Source organism: Pongo pygmaeus, chromosome 15 (genome assembly GCF_028885625.2).
Source record: "Pongo pygmaeus isolate AG05252 chromosome 15, NHGRI_mPonPyg2-v2.0_pri, whole genome shotgun sequence".
Classification (NCBI taxonomy): Eukaryota; Metazoa; Chordata; class Mammalia; order Primates; family Hominidae; genus Pongo; species Pongo pygmaeus.
This window is the reverse complement of record NC_072388.2, coordinates 95,148,215-95,163,869: the sequence shown is the minus strand read 5'-3', so window position 1 is coordinate 95,163,869 and position 15,655 is coordinate 95,148,215. Positions and strand designations below refer to the sequence as shown.

The 15,655-nt window shown below is 49.1% G+C and overlaps 1 protein-coding gene and 1 pseudogene across 1 annotated transcript in view; both read right to left on the bottom strand.

Annotated features, from left to right (window-relative positions):
• Window positions 1-756: 756 nt before the first annotated feature.
• On the bottom strand, window positions 757-7,926 carry LOC129012880 (uncharacterized; annotated as a pseudogene).
• C15H14orf132 (chromosome 15 C14orf132 homolog) overlaps window positions 757-15,655 on the bottom strand; it is a 54,466-nt gene continuing 39,567 nt past the window's right edge. Inside the window, exons 2-3 of the mRNA XM_054449044.2 lie at window positions 7,899-8,150; window positions 757-1,127 (exon numbers count right to left, since the gene is read on the bottom strand). Coding sequence (XP_054305019.1) covers window positions 7,926-8,150 — 225 coding nt within the window. The 3' untranslated portion in view covers window positions 757-1,127; window positions 7,899-7,925. The remainder of the gene's footprint in view (window positions 1,128-7,898; window positions 8,151-15,655) is intronic.

The window sequence follows — 15,655 nt, the reverse complement described above, 5'->3', positions numbered from 1 at the left end:
TGACATTATGGAACACCTTCCTGCTCAAACCCCTCCCTTGGCTCTCTTATCTGTTGGGCTGTTGGCAGGCTAGGAATGGCCAGGCTCTGGTCTCTCCTCATCCAGCAGGCTACCCTTGCTTTCATCCTCAGGGTTCCAAAGACAGAATAAAAAAAGGCTTCTTGAGGCCTAAGCCCAGGACTGACCCAGAATCAGTTTTTCAGTCCTGGTTCACCAGTTACATGGCCCTGGGCAAGAAACCTCTGCATGCCTCAGACTCCTCATTTGTAAAATGAAGATTAAGTGAGTTAACATGTGTGGAAAGAGCTCAGAGCTGCGCCAAACACCTCATAAGTGCTATATGAATGTTTGTTATTATCAGTGAACTAATAAGTAAAATGATATGGTCCATGTTCCTGGTAGTGTTGAAATGTACTGGGCTGCTCATTCAGGTGTCATTCACTCATTCACAAAATATCGGATGTTTGCTAGGAGCCAGGCACTGTGCTGGGTGGTGGGGATAACATGTTGAATAAGATAACTTTGCTCTTAGATGGCTCAGATAGTTGGGAAAACTGAATGTAGCTTCTGCGATTTGATTTGCTACAGGTGTGATGATGGAGTGGGATCAGGACGAGATAGGGAGGAGGGGACCCATCCTGCCTCGGTGGGGCAGGAAAAGCATCAGAATGGAGGTGACGCTGGGGCTGAGCCTTTTAAAGCTGAGTAGATCATCTCCTTTACATAAAGCACAGATGAGAACCAGACACAGAGGAGTTCATGTTTTCTTCTTTTCTCTTTTCAATTATCATAATAGAAAATGACAACAGCAACAACGCTAACAAAGTGAGATTTCACAGATACATTTTTACATCTTTTAAGGTTAGATATTTTTAATCAAAAGAGCACAGCGAAATCCTACATTAAGAAAGAATCTTCACTGTAGAAAAGTCAGTGATGATCGCATGGTGAAACCAGGTGCTTGGGTAGCAAAGGACTCCAAGAATAGTTAAAATACCTTTTATGAAGTCAACTGGTTACATTTACAAGTTGATCATGAAAACATCAGTAAGACACAGAAACATTTCCGATGCTCTCAGCATGAAGAACTGGTATCTGGAGAGTAGCAAGTTACAATAATAAGGTTTCTGCAAAAGATTAAATAGTATAAAGAATATTAGTATGCCTTCAACTGGCGGAAATAGGACTGGACACGTGGAAAAAGGTCAGAAATAAGATTAGATGCAGATTTGCTCAAAGGCTGCTACCCAGCACTCCCATGCCCAACCAATTCCTAAGCTCTTCCCCAAGCATGCTCCTCAGTTGCATTGGTGAGGGGCCAGGTCCCTGGAGGTCCCAGAGACACAAAGTTAAGGGTAGGGAAAATTTCAGCCCCACACTCCCATCCACTTTGTAGGGCTTTCTCCCTCCAGTCTGGGGATCCCCACAAATGCCCAAGATGGTGGAAACAGAGTCACATGGATTTCTAAAAGACTCATATGACATGCTGGGAGTTCCAGATCACTGTCCTCAGCTGGCATTATTTGAACTCAGGGCAGTGACCATGGTCACTGCTGCTGCTCAGAAGAGCTTTGATTTATTCGATGACTCACAAAGGGGGAAAAGTGGAAAGCATGCATAGTTTTAGAATCAGAGATAGGATGGCCCAGAGCAGGGTCCCCTGACCTCGGCACTATTGGCATTTTGGGACTGGATAATTCTTATTTGTGGGGGGCTGCCCTGTGCATTGTAGGATGTTCAGTGGCATCCCTGGCCTCCACCCATGAGATACCAATAGCAGTCCCCACCAAGCTGTGAGAATCAAAAATGTCTCCAGACATTGCTGATGGCCCCCAGCCCTTCCTTGAGAATGACTGGCCTCATGAAAGTCACCACTAAGTCTCCCAGTGAAAACTTGATTGTTAGGTGTCCTGGGCTCAAGACCCCTGTCTCCTGAAAATCTCCACCTGGCAATACTCCCAAGCCTCTCAGAGATTCAGTTTCCTCAAGTTACAAGGTTGGAAGCTCCCTTCTGCCAGCATATAGAGCCCTTGTCAGAACCATCTGCATTGTTGGGACAACGCTTCAAATGGCAAACGCAGTAATGGCGTGGTTCTTTAAGAAACTGGCAGAAAGACAGCCAGTGAGACAGATACAGGGGACACAGGGGTGTTGCTCAGCCACGTGGATGGGGCTCGGTGTGGAATGGGCTCTGATTCCCCCAATAATTGAGGCCTGCAAATTCCCTGCAAATATGTTGTGCACATCTGTCAGGATTTATTTCCAAGGCAGGATGGGGCTCAAACCTCCTCTTGGGGAGGCAGGAAATCAGCTTGAAAAAGGACCCAAGAGCAGATGACAGCCTTGCCAAATGTCTGGATGGAGCCATCCGGGCAGGCGTGAGGCTGCCGCCACGGTCAAAAGACCAGCATCTGGATTCCTCCGAGGACTGCACCACCTGTGCAGCCTCTCCAAGGACCAATGTCCATGTCATTCTCTGCTCTTTTCTATCTTGATAATAAATGCATGACTTCTACAGTGACTCAGAACACACTATACACTTTTATTTCAGAATTTATGGAGTCAATTTTGTGTACTTTTTGGCTCTTCCATTCTGCTTCTGGCAGTAACTGTTTTCTCGCTCCAGGGAGTCTTTTATCATCTTCAGTCATGACGATTTGCATTGTTTTGTCCTTTGTCACTTTCCTTCTTCCTCAAAAAGAAACCCAGTAAATGCTCAAGGTCTGAGCTCAGAAGGACGTGCTGGGAATGCGTGGGTGCTGTGATAATTCTGGTTATCCAGATTTTTCAGAGAGGTCCCTTTTCATGCTTGGAAGCTGTGGGCTCGCTCTGTCCTCTGGGTTCTCAGTATTCAGTTCAACCACCTTCTCCTCCATCCCTCTCAGTGAGTGGCCATGGTCAGGGGCCTGCGGAGTGGGCCAGGGCGGGAGGGGCTGGGGTGGGTGAACATAGAACATTCAGGGTCTGTCTGTTCCCTTTGGCTCCCTGAGCAGAACTCCCTGGGCCTCCCTGTCATAACAGCTCAGCCCAACCCTGGCACTTGCTCAGGGACAATCACTGGGCATCTGCCAGGACGAAGCAAAGCGGGCCGGTGGCAGCTGCAGCGAGCACAACCCACCTCGGGACTGGGGCAGGTAATCCTGGGCGAGCCCTTTGCTTCCCACCGAACGCACAACGTGCTGGACCACGGACCCCTGGGCCAGGAGCCCAGACACTTGTCAGCTCTCCACTAATTTTCCACATGGCCTCAGCTGCTCTCCCCCAAAAATTAAAGGTCTCGATTAGATGCTCTCTAAAGCCTCTTATCACTGTGAGGTTCTGAAACTGATAAATCCATGTGCGCTGCTGCCTGCCCCTTTCCTGGACTTACACTGGAATGTGGCAATCTGGCTACAAGCTCTTCAGGACCAAACCTCAACCCCAGCCTCCAAGGCCTCATATCCCGAGATGGTTCATCCCAGGGGGATCACCCTGGTGGGCATGGATGCAGGGTGCCTCTGGAGCTGACAGAACTGGTCTGAATCACAGCTCCTTAGCTGTGAGCAATCAGCCCTGGCCTCCGTTTTCTCCACAGAAAAATGCGACAGTAATTGATGTGCATCTCTCTGCATCCTCATTCCTGCCCCCAGGGGCAATTTGAGAAGTAAATGAGATACAAATAGGGCAACAAAAAGATGTGCAAAACCGGCACCAGTAAGAATAATAACTGGGAATAATATTACTGCTAATAACGAAGGCAGATGATGCTTCTGAAGAAGGAAAGTGCCATTTGTCTTGCAGGGATCAGGCAGCAGCGCTGACAACAGACAGACTCCACTGAGCCTCTTCGGTCTCCAGGGACCCACTTCAGGATACGCCAGAGTGGTCTGGCCGGCCTCCAAGCCTTCCAGCTGAACCGGGGCTGGAAAAGCGTCTGCTGCCTTTCCAGCGAAGTGCTGCTGCCCCTCCTCCCATCCTTTCTCCCTCAGATCCTGGGGGATCTGAAAGGAGTGAGAATCATTTCTCTCAAGGGGGTGGAGTGGAGCAGGGAGTCTTATTTGCCTCTTGACCTTGATTTCATGGGAAAGGGGAAGGCAAGCATTGGCTTGGAGTAGGGAGAGCTGCGCCATCATCCTGCCTGGGTCCCTGGAGGCACAAGTCCTCTTAACACAGGCCTGGCTACAGCGGCATCTGGCCTCTTCTCAAAGACCTTCAGTGGCAGCCACTCACAACCTCACAAAGCAGCAAGTTGCTCTTTTTTTTTTTTTTTTTTTTTTTTTTTGAGACAGAGTCTCGTTCTGTTGCCCAGGCTGGAGTGCAGTGGCGCGATCTCAGCTCACTGCAGCCTCCGCCGCCTGGTTCAAGCAATTCTCCTGTCTCAGCCTCCTGAGTAGCTGGGATTACAGGCACATGCCACCATGTCTGGTTAATTTTTGTATTTTTTGTAGAGATGGGGTTTCACTATGTTGGCCAGCCTGTTCTCGAACTCCTGTCCCTGCCCGCCTCGGCCTCCCAAAGTGCTGGGATTACAGGCGTGAGTCACTGTGCCCAGCCTAAGTTGCTCTTTTGAATCACCTAATTGCTTGTAGAGGAGCAATGGAGGGGCACACAAAGGGGCAAGCACAGAGAACATTCCAGAAAATGCAGGACCCTTTCTCTGAGGCACAGCTATTTAACAGGCAACCCCACCCAAGGAGAAGCCAGTACAGAGGCCCCAGCTAGAGTCTGAATGAGGACGATCCCTCTCCCCTGTCCTGGGGAGCCTGGGATCACCTTGCAGAACAAGATGGTCCCAGGACTCTGACTCTGCACTTCTGGCTGCAGTGAGCCTCTTTCTATGTGTGGGTGCTTCTGTTGGGCTCCTGGGTGTTGGTCAGGGAGGGTCCCCTTCTGCCTGCATCCCAAGAAAACCAGTCTCTGGGAGCTTCACCGGGGCCTTCCAAGGAGACTTGAGTTCAGTCTTAAAGAAGGGGGCAGGCCTTGGGGACCGGAACCCCTGAAATCTGGGCAGAGAGAGAGCAGTGGGTGGGAGGTTGAGCATGTTCCACTCTGAGGACAGTCAGGGACCTGTGGAAGCCAGAGCTGGCCCAGGCCACACCATGATGGGCATCTTGAGAAACAGCCTCTGCAGATTCAGGGCCTGGTGTAAATGTGCCCTGGAGGTGCCACCCAGTCACAGAAGGCAGTACAGTGTGGCAGAAAGGTGTGGCAGAAGGCAATACAGTCTAGCTTTAGAGCCCAACTTCCCAGGTTCAAATCCTAGCTCGTCACTTTCATGCTGTGAGACCTCAGGAAGGCGACTTCACTCCTCTGAGCCTCTGGTTCCTCATCTGTGCACTGCGGCGATGATGCTGTGTGGTGATTGTAAGGAGTTAGTGTGCATGCAAGTCTAGTGGCACCTGGCCACAAAACTCAAGCAGTGAGGACTGGCATCTTTTTCCCCTTTCCGAATTGCTAAGATGGACCCCCGCTGAGGCAGGAGGGAGAGTGCAGCTCACTGTGGTCAGAAATCCATCCTTTGCTCCTTAATCAGACACTAATGGGCACATCTATCTTCATTGTTATTTGAGAGATGGTGGTAAAAAAGTTGATGAAGAAACCATAGGAGACCAAGATGGGGCAACCCCGAGGAAGTCACTGTAATCTGCAATGCAGAGTGGTCGAGGCCTCCAATGCCCTGGACCATCTACTGCTCTGACACTGAAAAGGGAGAGAGGCTTGAAAACTGAATTTAACTGACATTTATGTTAGGGCTGGAGGCTGAGGGGCCTCCACAGAGAAAACTCAGCAGCCAGAAGCACCCGGTGCCTGGGATGCTGGAGTCCTCTTCAGGGCTAGAAGCCATCCTTTCCTCCTGCCTTCTCCTGCCTTCACCGCAGCAAACACAGAACCCTCTCTCCCGTCTGCCATCTCCATGGGCCATTTGGAGGCCAGGGAGCTGCCTCCTGCGTCTTTACAGGGGTCAGGCCCTCCTAGGGATGTGGGGCCAGAGGGAAGATTTGAGCATGTGGGGCAGAGTGACTCCATGAGGACGTCAAACAACCCCGCCTTGGCTCTGGGCTTCTTGCCTTGGGTTTTCTCATGGAGACATCCACCTGTTAAAGATCTTGCTTATGGGGCAGACCTGGGGTTTGATGGAGAGAGACTTGCTGGAGACACAGCCACCCATGCACACTGCGGCTAACTCCCCAGCCCAGCCTCCGCCCTGTCAGTGATCCCAGGAATTCCAGGCAGGTGGTCCATGTTCCTTCTCCCTCATTGCCAAGGGTCAGGTTCTTTCGCACTCGTGACCTCCCCTTAAGCTGATGCACTGGCAGATGATATACGGTGGCAGTGAAGGATGTGATCGGTAAGAACTGGCAGCCATGAGCAGGCACTGTCTGGAGCCAGGCTAGTAATCCTACTATCGTGGCAGCTTCCAGGGAAGAGTGCGGCTTCTGGATAACTAAGATGTCCCTTTGTCTGTCATCAACAACACTCATTTTTCCTGAGGCCACAGTGGCAAGTCCAGCTTTCTTGTAATTGTCCCTAAATATACACGAGAGCTTCCTAACCAGCTTTTTAAGTTTCTCCACCACAGAGGGTGCTATTGACACAATTTTTCTGTTTTTGCAGTGTATAAAGTGAGGAGAAAGCCTCTCTGGGCCTAGAGGTGAGTGAGCCCCTTTCTGGGACCTTTCCCACTCTATCTGCACTGGGAGGCTGGCTTCGGAAGGCGTGGGGGGTGGGGGTGGGGGTGGGTCCTGTGCAATAAGAGTTCCTAATGAAGAAAGAAAGTGTGCCCTTCTCTCTGGTTTTTACTTGGAAGCTTCCTTGTTTGCCAGGACCCCAGATGCTGATTTTTCAGAATTTAAGGAAGTGGCTTGGGCAGAAGCACTTTCACAGCTTCAGGAGAATGCACGGTATCCACACTGAGTGTAAAGGACAGGTGTCTGAGCGGCCCGCCAATCTTGCACCCACCTTCAAGATGCCTGGACATTCTCCCGAGGGCAGCTTCTCAGCAGTCTCCTCAGGGAAGTGCTTAGTTGGGGCAGAGAGCACAGTGAGCTGAGAGTGAGGACACATCTTTCTGTTCCGACTCCTCCACGAACCTGCCTGGTGACCACAGGCAAATCACCCCCCTTTCTGACCCATCCGTTGAATAATTCAGTGGACATGAATCTTGTTCATCTTTAAAATTCCACGATTCCTCAGAGAAGAAACAGCATCCTCACGTGGGTGGCCTGAAGAGTCCACTGCCTGGCAGATCTAGCTCTTAAAGACATCCTCTCCTCTTCTTAAAAAGAAGAGAAAGTCTGACCAGGAGATAAAAACCGCCAACAACACCCCCAGAAACCCCACCTATTACCAGTAACCCCCCATCCCTGGGTCTCCCAATGCACTTGGGTCTTGGAAGGGACCAGGTGTCTCGTGGCAAAGGTGCCATTTCAAAGTCAAATTAGGAACATCCAATGGCCCTACTAGATGGCCAAGGGACTGAATGTGAAACCAGAATTGGGTCAGGAACACTGAAGTTCTGAGGATTGCTCTTGCCCCAGCACCCCACGCCCTAGGTTCGATAAGTTTGCATAAAAACAAGACACACGAGTGATTATTTACCACCAGCAAGCGATCATCAAATCATGTCTATGTTTTAAACTTAACTAGCTGTCTCATCTGGTCTCATGTTCCTGGAATGTAGTTTCAAGGATCCCCAATCTGCCCTCTGAAGGCCTTGCCCCGTCATGCCTCTAGGGGCAGGAGGCCCATACTTCCATGTCTTCTGACTCAGCTGGACCACAACATGGGATATTTGAAATCAGGGCTGCTGGGGGGAAATTCCAGAAGGATGGCAGCTGCCCCTGGTCAAAACTCCTGGTTCTAGAACACAGGAGAAGCCAAAGGCCAACAGCAAGTCAGAGTTACGTGCCAAGCCTCACCCCATGGTGGTGCAGGGTGTGCCGTCCTCAGAAGGTGAAGGCATACACCACGCCCACCACCACGATGTTCCCCAGCGTGGCTATGATGGCAATCCATAGCAAGACGGCGTCGTTGGAGGACCGAGGAGGATCTTCCGGCTGGCCCTGGCCGTTGGCAGCCGCGTGGACGTTGGCAGAGGAGTTAAACAGGGAGTACTCGGTGCTGAAGTCCTCGTTGGGCGAGTCCATGAAAGCTCCCCCCATCATGGGCAGCTGCGAAGAAGGAGAGAGAATTATCCAGGGCCATGGGGGCTTGGGCCCTGCAAAAGGGAAGTGGTCTGGTCAAACAACCCCACATGAAGCTACGACCTCTATTGCACCTGCAAAACGGGGCTTTGCTTTTGTGGTTTTATAATTGATGGTAATCTATAAAAATCAGTGTTCACAGCAGCCTTTTGAGGCAGATGTTCTCATGCCCACGCTACTATGAAAGCATCAAGGAACTCACCCAACAGCTAGCTGGTGACTCACCAGGACTCACAGCAACCCCTCCAGCCATTCCCCTCCCCTCCGGGCCAGGCTCCTCCATAACGATATGGGTTGTAAAATGCCTTCATTCCTCTTCTAATTTTAAAAATAATATATGCTTAGCATAGAACCCTAAGAAAATATAAAACAGGATAAAAAAATGAGAATCATGATCCCACCACACAATCAGTGCTAACATTTTGATGGTTTTTCTTTTCCATCTTTTTTTCCTCTGTGTGTGTGTGTGTGTGTGTGTGTGTGTGTGTGAGAGAGAGAGAGAGAGAGACAGAGAGAGACAGAGAGAGAGAGACAGAGAGAAAACACATTTAAACGTGTTTTTTAATCCCTGTTTCAAAACGGCCACCAAAATTCCATTTTAACAATTGTGTATTATTCTATCATGAACATAAGCCACAGTTTAACCACTCCCCTAGTGTTGGACATTTAGCAATTTCCACTTTTCCTATGATAAATGACGCACTGATCAACATCCTTGTACATCCATTAGCATGTACATGCATCATTGTACACACATTATTATTTATTAGGGCAGACTCCCAGACACACAATTTCTGAGTCAATGAGTATGAACATTGTATACCTTCCGGTGGATAGGAACAAATATGCTAGAAGAGGTTCCCTAATTCCCACCACCCACGCCGCACATCACTGCACACGGGATGCCAGAATGTTTGCATTCATGAATCAGAACTTCCTATTTCTGTTTTTAAAGTTTCTCTGCTGCTCAGACTTCAGGTGGCAGGTGGGGTGCTCCAAGGGAGGGGGTGATCCCAGACACAGCAGTGAAGAGGAGGCCCCTTCCTGCCCCAGCCCAGGAGGCCCATGTCCAGGCTTCCCAGGCCCTCTCCAGAGGCAGAATGTGCATGTGTATTCCCAGGCTGGCACTGATACCTATTTGGCCCATAATCAATGTTTCTTTTGAAGGGAACCTGAGTGAATGAACACGACACAGTGAGGCCTGCATCAGATGCACAGTTACCGAGCACTGCATGAGACAGTATTCTGTGTGGAGCTCCTGCTATGGTCAGGGACTGTGCTAGAGATATTAAAATACTCTCAATCACTCAACTATCCTGGGGGAGGCTAATACTGCAACCCCATTTTACAGGTGGATAAGCAGAGGTCAAGGCCACAGCACTAATCTGTGGTGGTGTCAGGGTTGAGCGCCACGAGTGTCTGACTGTGAGCCCAGGCACTCCCGGCTCTGCCCCATGGGCTTCAGGGTCAGGCTCCTGGAACATGAGAGGCACACAGGTGCCTGGGCAGCTGCTGCTCAGAAGCTCTCTGGCCTGCCTTGAGTCTCAGTGGCCTCCTCTTAAAGGATGACCGTTACTAGGTTACCAGGTGGTCCTTGAGCATCTGCTTCTGATGGGCTCCTGCCAGGAGGCACTCGGCACCTATATTCCTAACATGGTGCTGTCCTTGAGGGGACGGAACAGGGCAGTTGTTGACCTGGAGAGTGCAGTGACTGGAAGGGACTGCTATGGGGCTCAGGGCAGGCCAGGTGCAATTTCCGAGTGGGGGCTGCAGGTTACCATGCTGTGTTCACCCCTCGTGGGGTACATTTTTATATAAGTGCTTCTTATATGTATAACATAGTCTATTAATATATTTCAATTAAATATAATAACCAATGCAAACAAGAATATTACAACAGTTTTTTATGCTAAAAATACAATTATAAGTGGAAATAAAAGAATTACAGGTCAGATGGGGTGTGGGTGCATCAGACACATGCCAGCCTAATGGGAGGCTTCCCCTTCCCCAGGCGACATCATCAGTGCCTTTGCCCAACTTGTCCACAACAGAAGGCCTCCCAGGCTAAGGTAAAGCCGCCAACATTTGCTGGAGGCCTCTTGGAAAGCAGGCTCAGTGTGGGAAGCTGTGCTTTCTTCCTCTTGGGCATGACGGGGGCTGCGGGGGCTTGTTCTGCCTCCACATCCCCCTGTGACCCCTGCCAGATTCCCCGGAATTAACCAGCGTTTCTGTGCCTTCCCACTCATTGCTTCTTGTCTCTCCTCCCTTACCAGGCCCATGCTGCTGGGTGCTCAGACAGATGCCTCCCCGGACTCCACGCATGGGATCTGAGCCATTCTCCCACCCTATGGAGCTCTCTGGGCATATGTCCTGTCTCTCTCTTCTCTTTAGGGCAAATGTGAATGAGATGAGTATTTTCATCCAAATCACTGGAGAAAGAGGAAGGGAATCTGGACAGAGCCTTTTGTAGGGCTCCTGCCAACCAGGCCATCAGGTGGCCCTTGAGCACCTGCTTCCGATGGGCTCCTGCCAGGAGGCACTCGGCACCTGTATTCCTAACATTCCTGCCAAACGGGTCAGGGTGATGCCCTCCAGCCTCTGCACCCCTCACTTCTCTGCCTCCCTGCAGGTATTTATTTAATAGCTTTGCATGTCAGTTTCCTGTTGCTGCTGTGACTAATTACCACAAGCACAGTGGCTGAAAACAACACTAATTTATCATACAGTTTCAGAGATCTCACTAGACTAAAATCGAAGTGTTGGCAGAGCTGCACTCCTTCTAGAGGCTCTAGGGGACAATCTGTTTTCTCGCCTTTCCCAGCTTCTAGAGGCCGCCCACATTCCTGGGCTCATGGCTGGGCTCATGGCCCCTTCCTCCATCTTCAAAGCCAGCAGTGTAACATCTTCCAATCTCTCTCATCTTTCAATCTCTCTCTCTCATCTTCCAGCCTCACTCTTATAAGGGCCCTTGTGATGACACTGAGCTTCCCTGGCTAATCCAGGCCATTCCTACCATCTCAAAATCCTTAACTTACTCACACCTGCAAAGTCCGTTTGGCCATGAACGGTAATCCATCAACAGGTTCTAGGGGTTAGGACGTGGACATCCTTGGTGGGGGCATCATTCTGCTGACCATACCCCGGACTTCTGTTCCAGAAAGGAGTCAGGACGGTGTGCATAACTGGATGTCCACCTCCCATTAGACAGAGAACTCCTGAAGGCAAGGATATGGTCTACTCATCACAAATCCCCTCAGCCCCATCCTTAACATACAAAAAAAGTGACAAGTAAAAGCATGCGGAATTAATGAATTTGAAATCAGCAGGAGGGCTCCCCACAGGCAGTACTTCATAAACCCCAATCCTGGAGCTCCCAGCCATGGGACAGGCCTCATGGGGAGTCCCCTTTGCCCTGCACCTGTGGTGGGAGCTCAGAACTGCCAGAGAGGATGGTCAGTGTGGGACGGATTCTGCTGTCTCAGAGCGTGGGAAATGAGGGTGGGTTCTGGTGTCAGAAAGGCTCGGGGGTGAATCCTGCTTTGCCACATATGGTGGAGCTTGGGTGAGTTACTTACCCACTTGCCTCAATTTCCCTGTAAGTAATGAAGAAAATGCAGTCCAACCAGTGAGATTGTTGCAAGCAGTGAATAAGATCATGTATAAGAAAGCATGGCCCAAGACAGTTACACAACAATTACCAATATTCCTTCCCTCCGTCATCCTTGTAGGACAGTATCACATGCATCTCTTATCCAGCTGCTTAAGCTAAAGTGAGGAAATCAGGAACACGGCATTTCTGGTCATGTGCTTTTTGTGTGATCGACAACCAGATACTCATTTTCAGTTGTCAGCAGATGGCCGCCCATGCCCCCAATGTATGCTGAGACAGGCGGCTGAGAGGTGCTCCAAAGCTGGTCAGCCCTGTTGCTCCATCCGTCTCAGGTTTGTTGGTTTTATTTTGTTTTGATTTTTTTTCCTTTGTAAAATAGGTTCTAAATGGAAAGTGCTGAGTTAGACATAAAAATAACTTCCAACAGCAGAATTCCATGACTCAAAAACAAAAAGTCAGTCTCAATTTCATCATTTGGAAGTCACAAAAATTTGATCAGGAGCTGGCTTGTGGTCAGCATGAGGGGTGTTGGCTGAGGTCATCCTGGAAGCAGGTGGTGAGAGAATGTCACTCTCAAAGCTTGCCCGACTAGCTCCAGTCTACTTTTAGCCACTTTGAAAGATGCCCTTCTGGTGGTACGCCACTGCTGGAAACGAGCAATGGGGCTTTCTCATACCAGTGGGCAGGGGTGGCCACTGGCCTTCAGAGAATGGGATTCTTGGATGAGGTTTTCACTCAGAGCAGATTTGGGGGTGTGACCCTAACCTTAAACCCTAGAAAAGCTATCGTGCAGAAGACAGAGTGGCTTAAGGGGGCAGAACAAGAAAACTAGTCTCCTCTTGCTGAGTTAGACACTGGCAACCAGGACAACACAGGGGGTGATGGGGGGCTTGTTTCCCTATCAGAGGAGATATTCACATCAAGATTAAAAAAAGAAACAACAACAACAACAAAAACATTTGTTGGCCAGGTGCGGTGACTCGTGCCTGTAATCCCAGCACTTTGGGAAGCCAAGGTGGGAAGATTTTTGAGGCTATGAGTTCAAGATCAGTCTGGGTAACATAGTGAGACTCCATCTCTACAAAATATAAAAAAAAATAGCGGGGTGTGGTGGTGCACACTTCTGGTCCCAGCTACTAGGGAGGTTGATGTGGGAGGATCGCCTGAGCCCAGGAAATCATGGCTGCAGTGAGGTCTGATGGCACCACTGCATTCCAGTCTGGGCGCCAGTGAGACCCTGTCTCAAAAAAAAGAAAACAAAAACACTTGTTGGCCTGTTGAAGAGAGAAGGCTGTATTTTCTGGCTACACTTTTCAGAAGGCAAGTCTCTTGCACAGTATCACAGTATCCCCAATGCCTAGACCAGAGCAGATACTCAAAAAATATTTGGTGAATGAATGAATCCTAGGACCATCAGTCAAGAATCCTGAGGGCGTGATGAGATTTAGCCCCAGGGCCAACATTGCCTCGTGGTATGATCTAGGCCCACTTCTTAACCTCTCTGAGGCAGAGGTTTCTCAGTTAAAAACAAGGGAAATAATAAAGACAGCTGTATAGAAGGGGGCTGCTGGGAGGTTCTTAACACTGGATGAAAAATGCTTTCTAGGGAAAAAGGCAAGTCACAAAATAAACTCACATAGCATTCTTGAAATCAAAAACATGCATGCATAATATGAGCATGTACTATGCATGGATTTATACAAATGTTAGTAAAAGTACCAACTTGGATTGTGAAGCCAGATTCATGATCGCGGCTGCCTCTGGGAAAGGGGGAGATGGGACAAAGGAGACTGATTTCATCTGCAGTTGTTTCATATAAGGAAAGACAAGGCAAACATGATGAAATATTAGAAATGGCCTATTCTGGTCAGTGGGTATATGAGTGTCTGTTATTTTTTGGTATTTTTGAACTTCCTAAAATTAAGAGCAGGGCTTCAAGCATTGGAGTGCACCAAACGCATGATGGTTATAATCGATTGTAGCTGTGGGATTAAGTGCTCTCTGAATTCAGGAGCGTGCCCCAGGCTCAGGGTCCCTGCCCCGCAGTGTCAGGGCGCCATGTAGCATGTGGTGGCTGAGTGCGATGTGGGGTGTTCCAGGTGGTCCAGGCCATTGTGGAAAATGGGACGGCATCCCCCAGGGGCCTCAGAGGGCCCTGCCTTCCCGACAGTCTCCATCCTGCTCCCAGAGCAGAGCTGCTCCAAGGAGTGGGGTGGCCTTTAGGCCTCCACCTGTTCCTGCTAAGGAGGTAGGTGTCCGTTATATAAATCTCCCCTAAGCTCCACCTCTACAGAGAAGGGAATGGAAAATGCTTTCAGAAGGAAATCTTCAAAGCATGGTTATCAGAGGTGACCCCAGCAGGCCTTTCAGAGGACGGGTAAACACAAAACAACAGAAGTGTGATTGTGATGGCTTGTGATACGGGGGCCACCAGACCCTCCTCCCTTAGATGCAGTCTCAGTGCCCGTCTTGGCCGCGCCCGTTCTGCAGCAACCTGGCCCAGAACAGTTAGAATCTGATGTCCCTGGGCTATGAATTTTACAGTTAAATTTGTGTGGGGGTAAAGACAACCATGTCCCCAGTGGGCTGGGCTGCTCCCACACTGCTCTGGGTCTGGAGACCTGAGATCTGGCCCTGCTCCAGCCCTGCCCTGTCTTGGATCCTTACATACTAGGGAGTGGCTTGGATGGGGTGATATCTAAGGTCAGAAGTCCCTGCCCAATACTAAGAAGGCTGAAGTCAGTTATAGACGGGCCTAAAGTGAGAGTCTGTGTGGCAAATATTGCCATATAAACCCTTCAATAAAATTCTCAAACAAAATTTAAGATGCTCAGTTAAATTTGAATTTCAAATAAACAACAACACAATTTTTAGCATAAGTATATCCCACATATTAGCATAAGTATATCCCACATATTGCACAGACTATACTTATCCTAAATAATTATTTGTTGTTTATCTGACAATGAAATTTAACTGTGCATCTTTTATTTGCTACATCTGACAACTCAATATGTGGCTAATCTAAAAACTAGCAGCAATTTCAGAATTTGTACAAGGGACCACGCCTTCAGTTTTGTCTCTTCAGAACACACCATCTGTGGCCCAGGCTCTCTGGGGGACCTAGCACATCAGAAAATTCCAGAGAAGACTCCAGTTAGTGTACAAACATTATAAAGATAATTTCTCTCATCACTAAATTCTCACAGGGTCTCTGTGGTCTAAACATAAAGGCTGGATAGATTTGAATACCATCCATCCATCCTTTCATTATTCATTCAACAAATACCAAAGGCCCACTTGCACCAGGAAGACCAGGAAGTAATAGACAGACATTAGGCACACCAAGAGTTACTCATGACTTCTGAAGGGCTCAACATTTAAAAAGAATATAGACTGAAACACACCGTCATAAAATGGTGTCATGTGCACTTTCACAGAGAGAGGAAAAAGGTGATGGGATTTCGACGGGGTGAAGACATTTCGGCTAGAAAGAAGCGACACAGGTTGGGATTCATTACAAGAGCTGCAGAATCAGGCATGAGACTGAGCTCCCGCGTGGTTCCTTTTTAGCTGTATGATGAGGGCAAGGGACTAACCATCCTATGCCTCAGCTTCCTTATCTGTAAAATGAAGATAAGAGCAGGAACCACCTCCTAAGGTGCTGTGGTGTGACAGAAACGCACAGCACCTGGCTGTACGTGTTCCATGCTCGTGAACTGTCACTGTAAGTTTCATCCTTGCTGCCTGGCCCCATGACTCCCAAGGCAGAGAGCTGGACCTGCTGTCTCAAGGTGTCTCCAGAGTGGGGTCTCTTTCGATTTTCTCCATTTTCCACATTTGGGTCTGGTTTATTTTATGT